The sequence below is a fragment of the Dysidea avara genome, chromosome 11 (assembly GCF_963678975.1).
Source record: "Dysidea avara chromosome 11, odDysAvar1.4, whole genome shotgun sequence".
Lineage (NCBI taxonomy): Eukaryota > Metazoa > Porifera > Demospongiae > Dictyoceratida > Dysideidae > Dysidea > Dysidea avara.
Window position 1 is genome coordinate 17,744,641 of NC_089282.1, and position 8,453 is coordinate 17,753,093.

At 37.0% G+C, this 8,453-nt stretch overlaps 1 protein-coding gene across 1 annotated transcript; it reads right to left on the reverse strand.

Moving 5' to 3' along the window:
- Positions 1-460: 460 nt before the first annotated feature.
- LOC136237738 (rho GTPase-activating protein gacJ-like) lies at positions 461-6,427 on the reverse strand. Its single transcript, XM_066027952.1, has 7 exons — positions 6,282-6,427; positions 2,227-2,534; positions 1,900-2,181; positions 1,650-1,783; positions 1,386-1,427; positions 841-920; positions 461-623 (listed from the first exon to the last, which is right to left on the reverse strand). The coding sequence occupies exons 1-4, from the start codon at positions 6,425-6,427 to the stop codon at positions 1,737-1,739; spliced, it is 783 nt and encodes a 260-aa protein (XP_065884024.1). The 3' UTR covers positions 461-623; positions 841-920; positions 1,386-1,427; positions 1,650-1,736.
- Between the last annotated feature and the right edge of the window lie 2,026 nt (positions 6,428-8,453).

The following is an 8,453-nucleotide window of genomic DNA, read 5'->3' on the forward strand; positions in this document are numbered from 1 at the left end:
TCCACATTTCAAGGCAACACAATAACACAATTGCATTTTATGGTAGTTATTTTGAAAACGTGTATAACAGAAAGAAATCAATGTGATAATTATTTGATGTATGTTGTTGCTTGTATACTGGGGTATACAAACATACCTACCACATTCAATTATGGAGAGGATGCCAGATATCCCTTCTTCACTCAGGCCTGGTGTTTAATATCCTGTTAATGTAGACATGTACAGTTGAGAACACTTACATAAACCAGATACCTTGCTAACATCCCATCCCTAAGCATCTTTTTCTACCAGAACTGGAAAATCAGGACATCCTGCTGTATTGTATGATCAAGTGATTGCTAGTTCTTTCCTCTCTCGTGCCAAAGGACACAAAAGAACAAAGCTAAGAAAACAGTAAATATTTACAGAAAGCCCATCTCCACCTGCAAACTCCATATTTTACAGTATATAAAAACTCTATTATTACACACACTTAGAAATACTGTCATATACATACACAGTAATATACGTATAATGTATAAAAATTGTGTATTATGATAATAGTTCTACATAGTTCTCAGCAACTAGTCCAGTATTGTTGTTAAGTGTAGCCTTCAACCAGCCCGGCTTATCTGATGGTGAAACTATAAAATGAGAATGAAGAAAAATGAATTATACATTGCCACATTGATTTTTAAATTTTTACAAGTACCTGCACGGCATGGATTTTATAGAAATTATCACTAGGCTCTATCTCAACAATTTAAATTTACACTTAAGTTATGCTTTCAGCCTATTCACAAACAACGGTATCTTTTGAAACCATCAACGATCTATTCTAGAAATCTACTCCGCACTAACCTTCCATAAGTATTTGCCCTTTCTTGAAGCTCAGCTCATTGGGGTCATCTGCCAAACAATTATATAGTGTCCGAACTTGCCTGTGAAATATGAATATAGTACATCCAATCTACTGCTCCAACCAATCAACAACATTTATCTACAGGAGTACACTACTATCGCTGCCTACACAGTGAAATTAGTATGCAACAAATTGAGTTAACAAATTTCCTGACAAGTGGTATAGAGTAAGATCATCTAATTTGACATTTCTTTAATCTGCGGAACTCTGAAAGCTATACCCCTAGCTTTCCTACTGCAAAATGACAAAGTGAGGATACTTTATGTGAACACTCTATTAGAAAAGGGTAATTGAAATAACAGTAAGTGTTGTTAATCATTTTTACTACAGAAGTCACTCTTGTTTCTAAAAGCCAGCAATATTCTACACAGGGACCTGTGTTATGTGGACACATTAGTTTAGGCACTAAAACATCTTGAGTCACAATCTGTGTAACAGGTTCCAAATATCACAGAAACATCTACAATGGCCCACTTGCCTGTACCTTCCAGTTCTCCAAGGTATTGGAGGAGTGTCGCCTTCTGCCCTACAGAAAAATGAGTAAGCATATTTTTTGTTGTAATTTTCACTTCTGTTAATCATTTTTACTACAGAAGTCACTCTTGTTTCTAAAAGCCAACAATATTCTACACAGGACCTGTGTTATGTGGACACATTAGTTTAGGTACTAAAACATCTGATAATTTAGAGCCACAATCTGTGTAACGGGTTCCAAATATCACAGAAACATCTACAATGGCCCACTTGCCTGTTTCTAGATCTCCAAGGTATTGGGGGAGCATCTCCTTTAGCCCTACAGGAATTTTTTGTTGTAATTTTTTCACAGTCACAGAACCTACTGGTTGGCAAATCCATTGCCACTTTCATCCAAATGTTTTTCAGCTAAAGAACACAATACAACAATTACAGTAAGAAATTGTACTATGCATACTGTACACACACACATACAACACATGCAAATAATTATCTACATACTAGTATCAATGTGACCTACGTACACTTGCTCATAGTGCTGTTAGACAAGTTCCGTTTCTTGTCAGACTGTCTTGGAGAGCTGGGACTGGTTTCGTTTATGTACGGTTTCCTAGTAACTGCCGCATTAACCACTCGAGGTTTCATGTGACCTGTTGTATAGCTGTCCGCAACCACCTTCTTTTTTTCCCTATCATCAGATTGCTTCTTTTCAACCAGCTGATTCTCAGATAGTGGCTTGGGGTTCTCTGAAAGGATCTCCTGCCTTAAAACTGGTGGAAATTTCTTAACAGAAGGAGTTGCTGTATCTGCAGAAAAGGATTTTGTATAGATTGTCCTTTATTTAAACTTACTCTTATCATTAGGAGGTGTGGATGATTTTTGAAATGGTTTGGGAGGTGGCCTTGGTGGAATTCTTCTTGGAGGGATTGCATATGGCTTCCTTCCTCCTAAATCAGCAGGAGTGACACTAGTATCTTTACGTTTGGGCTGAGACTGTGAACCTGGGGAACGAGGAGAGATTGCCGGTTTAGAAGACACTACCAAGTTAGGTATGTTGTCTGCCGAAGTGAGCTCACTGGGTGTAGTTGTGATTGCTGTTGTTGTGGCAGGCTCGAGGTTAACATATAATGAGTTGCCTTGGACTACTGGCTGCTGGGACCTTTACTCCACTGAAAGACTCTCGCAGAAAATCTGCAGATGTAAAATGAAAGGAGTTTGTATATATACACCACCCAGTAAACACACACACGCATACTCACACACAGTACAGACACGCATACACTACACATGCACACATACGCTGCTTGCATGCCGGCACAGATGCAATGAATCAGAGACAGCACAATCCAGGCTACTGGGTATTATAAGTACGTACAGAGAAAAGGTTGTGTGTAGCATAAATCATACAGTACGATAGTACTGTATAGTAGGGACTACAAAGAAGTAGGCGTCGCCCACAAAATAATATCACTCAAAAAAAAACAGCCTCAGTTTCCCCTGACGACGATGAGGCAGTATTGGTTAGGTAAAACTAAGCCCAAACAAGCTTTTAGATCGAACTGAAACACTTTCAACAAGTTGCTACAGAATTTTCTACTGACTGCCTGACTGACTGACTGATGCCTTCAGACAAGCATAAATCAATAACGGCTAAGGCTACAGACTTGATATTTTCACTGTTCAATGTCACTTCGGCCCGACAGGTGTCTTTTGGCATACCGCAGTACGTACAATGAATTCTTCATGGACTTACACAATAAGTATTATATTCCTACTGTGCTCAAAATACCATAATGGAAATGCACAGTAGGGATATAACACTTCTTATTGTTTTACTGTGATGTAATATTGTGCACTACTCCAGCTTGTTTCAGCACTTTTTATCGATGTGCTATGGTCCCTACTCTAGTAAATTCCAAATTTTTCTGTGTACTTGTTTAATATTTGAAAGGCACCATGAATGGAAGAATCTCATTAACACTATCTCACAAATGTAAAACTCACTATTGGATGGTCCAGTTACGACTACACCATGCTTAAACCAGTCATGTTAATGTAGCTCAACAAGTAATACTACAAACTCAGTTCCAAGCATGGCTGCCCTACATGCAGGACAATTTTATACTCCACATTTATCACTAAATCAATACATTGGGAATCAAGCACATTAAACATTAGTCCTTGCATGGTCATATCAATGTGACTTTTAAAGTATTATTTAACTGTGCGTAAACGAAAGTATTTAACATCAAAACAGGTACAGGCTATGTGGTGCTGGTAGTACCTGCAGGCCATGTAACATGTATGGGTTCAGTTTCTGACAGCAAAAAGAAACTAAAAATTGTTTATTAATTATTCAAGGCCAGTACTATTTGTAGTAGAGATACTGCATAGCAAACAATGGTTTGAACAAAATTAACTACAGTGGAACCTCTCTTAACAAACTCCCCGAATTAAGGACACAATAGAAAAACCTCCACAATAAGGAAAAAAAAATTGGTCTCTATGGGTCTGGTTAATATATTTTTTACCTTTGATAGAGGAAAACCTCTATATTGCAGCAAAAAGTGGCCAGGTCCCAAAATGTCCATAATAGAGAGGTTCCACTGTAAAACACAAGTGCATGCTTTCTGGCATCTAGGTTAATTATTTTTTTAACACGTATGCAAGAAGTTCACATCATTAAAAGAAATGAAGTTATGAAAGAGAAAACTTTTGCTCTAATAGAACACACAGACAAACAACAAGCACGAATCCAACTGGCTTACCCATGTCTGATGTGTTGTATTTGTTCCCAAGAGTCTCATGTGCTATGAAGCAATATCAGGATACTAGCTATGAACTTACTGTGAAAGTGTGGTCAAGTTCAAATAGACTTAGATATGCATTATGCTATGCTAAAGCAAAAAGAAATGCATTGGCAGGACTCAAACCTGTGATCTAACTGCAACAAACGCACATAAGTCAGGCGTTTTACCATCTCAACTGTTTATTCTGTGGCTTTGCAATAGAATGCAGCTGGAAGTTTCTCTACATCATGGCCTTCAGTGCACTGTAGCAGACAAAGGAAAGCATGTAGAAGCTTGCAATAAACTATGTGAGGTACCACAAATGATAGGCATTTTGTGCATGAACAGGGGCGGTGGAGCAGGCCAAAGAGTGAGGGGGCCAGGCCAGCTATAAAGCTGAAGACCAAAAAAAGGTAACTATCTGCTGACAATAGCTGTCCTCCACCAAGTATATCTCCTTATTTACAAGTACACATATGTAGCTTGCTACACTGCTTCTCTGAATACTGTGACTGCTCTATTAGAGTATCTAGATCTTGACTGTTCTATTAGAGTATCTTGATCTTTCCTTGCAAACATTGTCCCATAAGTGTGTGTGTGTGTGTATGGAAGGGGGGCATGGCCCCCTGTCTTCACCACCTATGTGCATGAATCTTGTTGACAGTGTACAGACTGATGAGTAAGCATCAACAAAGCAGTTTTGAAAAAAAGCTTATTGCAGCAGCTTTTGGTTTCATTATGGACAAACAATGCCTGTATGATTTCACATGTACAGCACTGGTCTTTGCAGTGTGATGACAGTGATTTCCCCTTCCCCAAGCTTCTATTATAATCGTACTTATAATTAAGTTATAAATATACAGCTAGTGTACTAAGTTAGTCTTATGGTTTTTCTTTCTTTATTTGTGTTTTGTTTTTGTACTTTTACTACTTTAATGGTGAACACATTAGTATGCAGTAAAAAATTTTCATATGTATGTAGATAGATAGGCAAGCATTAGTGCCTGCCCTATGTGCAGTAAACTTCTAGATTCCACATTAGCTACAGAACATAAATTAATGTATATGTGACTGGATTTGCAAAAAGGTACCTTTTTCACATAAAATTTGACCTATTTTTTTTTATCTTTGAAGCTCCATAACGTTTTGGTCATTGCATAACATTGCCTGAAATTTTCCATGAGTGTGGCTACAGTATCTGGCTACATTTTGAAACTAAGAACAAGTTAATCAGTATATGGAGTCAAAAGTTACATCATTTTGTATGCTGGCGTGTAAAATGTGTGGAAAAGATACCTTTTTGCAAATCCGGTCACATATACAGCATTAAGAATCATGAACTATAAAGTAGGGCTAAAACGAATATTCAAAATGAAAGAGAACACATTTTTGTAGTTAAGAACGAATAATCAAATATTCTATATTAATTTTGGTGCAATACTGAAATACACTGTATGTGCTATTTCTTATTATTGGTATTCAATTGTAAAACACCATTAAATTTTAGCATCTTAAAACTTCAGTAGGTAGCTTTGAAATGAAGTAGAAGAGTCTGATGATGATGTAGCTACTAGAGGTGTGCCAATATGGATTTTTCAGTTGTATCGATATCTGATTAATCTGTAATTAAAAGAGCTGATACTGATTATATAGCTACTGATTATATGATTGTATATTCTGTAAAGTGTAAATCAAATAAAGCTACAGGTGTAGCTACTGCATGATGTATATTCTAATGATTTGTAGCATTGAGAAAACAGAAGTGATGTAACTTTGCTATATTGCACAATTACCTACCTCTATTACACAACCCAGACAATTAGGCAAAACAAATATTTTAATACATGCTCCCTTGTCCAGATTACTCCGTGTTTTGATTAGTTACCAAGATGGCTGTTATACACAGATCAGTATAGCTTTCCTGCGGTGCAGTTTTTTTGTTCTTAAAGTGTAACAGCTACTGTTCTGGGTAATTAGCAGTACTTACATGTGCACTCATATGGCTTCTCGTGACTTATGCGTTTTATGGAATGGTATAGAGCGGCTTTCTATTTGAGCAAAAAGGCTTTTCATAGCTGGTACACATATTTGCCATGCAAACTAATTGGTTCACAGACCGTTTGTGCCCATTTGGACCAATCTGATCACGCTCACGATTACCGATCCGATTATTATATGGGTACATCTCTAGTCCAGTGTCTGATGTTGTTGCAGTTGTAGAGACTGACAAAGATTTCTCATTATAGCTACTAGTGTCCGCCATCTTTACTGTAATTTCGATGTTTCGAATTACAAGAATTGCTTCGAACGGATTTGAATTAAACACGAATTCGAATATTCGGTATAGCCCTACTATAAAGAGCATGGTGGTGCCACTTTTAAAGTACATAAGCCTTATACCATCCTACAAGAACAATTTAAATATACAGGGCTAAGGGGGCAGACAACCATGTCCTATGGCTTCCAGGAAGAAAATTATGATTTTCATATATATGAAGCTGTAAAACCAATGGTGGCACTATTCCCCATCTGATCAATAACAGATGTTGTAGTTTAGTCATTAAACTCCAGACCTGTTTAGTAGTGAAATTTTCCAAAGTATGTACAAATTATGGTGGTTACAAAACTCTGTAATTTTATACTAAAACCGCTTCTTCTACAGCTACATATTGTAAAACTCTCCAAAAATTCTTGTAATGATATTAAAAGTATGGAAGTATAGGTAATGTTATTACCTGACTATATACTACAGCTTCACAAAACTGAATCAGAGGAGATGCCTGATCTTCATAGGAAATTTACAGAATAAAGTAGCTTGTTTAAAACACAAGTAATTCAAAAACTGCTTCCATACTTTTGTTACAAATATACATATGATTAGGTAGCACATGATAAAGAGAGACTAGATCCAAAATTTGTAGAACTGTATGAAATTCTCCTATATACTTTTTGGCCTAAAACACTAAACGGAGTTTTATAGTCAGTACTTCTAACTGGAGGTGATGCATGATTCAGCTTTAAGTACCACTAGCACATCTAATACACAAAGGAGTACAAAGTGAGCAAAGATAAGTTAAAACTATCAGTTGCATGAGAAGGCATATGAATTAGTAGCGTGACCAGAACTCCATGTTGCAATTGTGAGAGGGGTGCATCATGTACTTGGTTGTCTGTACCTACCCAAACTTTTCCATTAGCAAAATGCTTCTGAGAGCCATACCTATAATCTAAAGGCAGTACATAAAATATCTACAGGTATGAATTTTATGTGGAAATGTCTCCAAATTGCAGTATTTTAGCACCTATTTTTCAAAATTTTCCTGGGGGGCCATGCCCCAGACCCCCCTAGTTCCAGCATGCTTCGCATTCTGGGAAGTGTGCTTCGCACACCTCTACCCAAGAGATTAGTACCTGAGTTAGCCCCCCCTCCCCCCTTTTATAAATCCTAAATCTGCCCCTGCATGTATATGTCCTGTGTGTTCTATTAGAGTAGGTGCCTTCACTTTAATAACTTTAATACTTCTTGATGCCAGTTCAACTATTTATTCTGTGGTTTGCAATGGAATGCAGTTGAAGTAAAACATTTTCTCTACATAGTGACATTCAACATGCTGTAGCAGATGAAGAAAGGTATGTATCTGACACACGAAATAGTATGTCATGAAAAGGTGGCACTGACAATAAAAATAGTTGTTATGGGCAGAAATCAAACTCTAAACCTATTCATTAACAGTTGGACTCTAGGTTTCTTTTACAACAACACCTTCAATGCTCTGTGGATAACAAACGGAAGTGCATAGCATTTACAACAACAAATTTAGAGTTGCCAGATATAGAGTGTTTAATTGCACCATGCCTTGGTTAGTATGCAGACAGACAGCTTTTATATATTCATAGGCTTGTGTTTATTCTGGTTATGTCAAAAGCATCATCAAAACTAAAATTACTGTAGCTTGTATAAATGTAAAATTCTAGTAATAGATAATCTATAAAATCAACCTTTTCAAATCCAGCAACATTTAAACTAGGGTTCCAACCAGGCTAGGTCATCTGGCCATCTGGGTGAAACATTATGTCAGGACCAAGCAGGTCTCATCTGTATATAACATTTGGTGGATAGGATCATGTTTCATTATGATCAATCATACTAGACCATGTAAAACAGTGTCCGCACTCAAGAGAGTCACAAAGTGGCAATTTTATTAGGAAGAAGAATGCAACCAGCCGTAAGTCTATTGTCAGGAGCAGTATTTATGAAATGATAATATGTAGCTATAAGTGTAATTAAG

Coding starts and splice junctions, on each gene's coding strand:
- LOC136237738 (XM_066027952.1), bottom strand. CDS start 6,427: ATGGCGGACACTAGTAGCTATAATGAGAAATCTTTGTCAGTCTCTACA. Junction 2,535..6,281: donor GGTCCAAATGGGCACAAACG/GTCTGTGAACCA, acceptor AGTGGAGTAAAG/GTCCCAGCAGCCAGTAGTCC. Junction 2,182..2,226: donor CACACCTCCTAATGATAAGA/GTAAGTTTAAAT, acceptor CCTTTTCTGCAG/ATACAGCAACTCCTTCTGTT.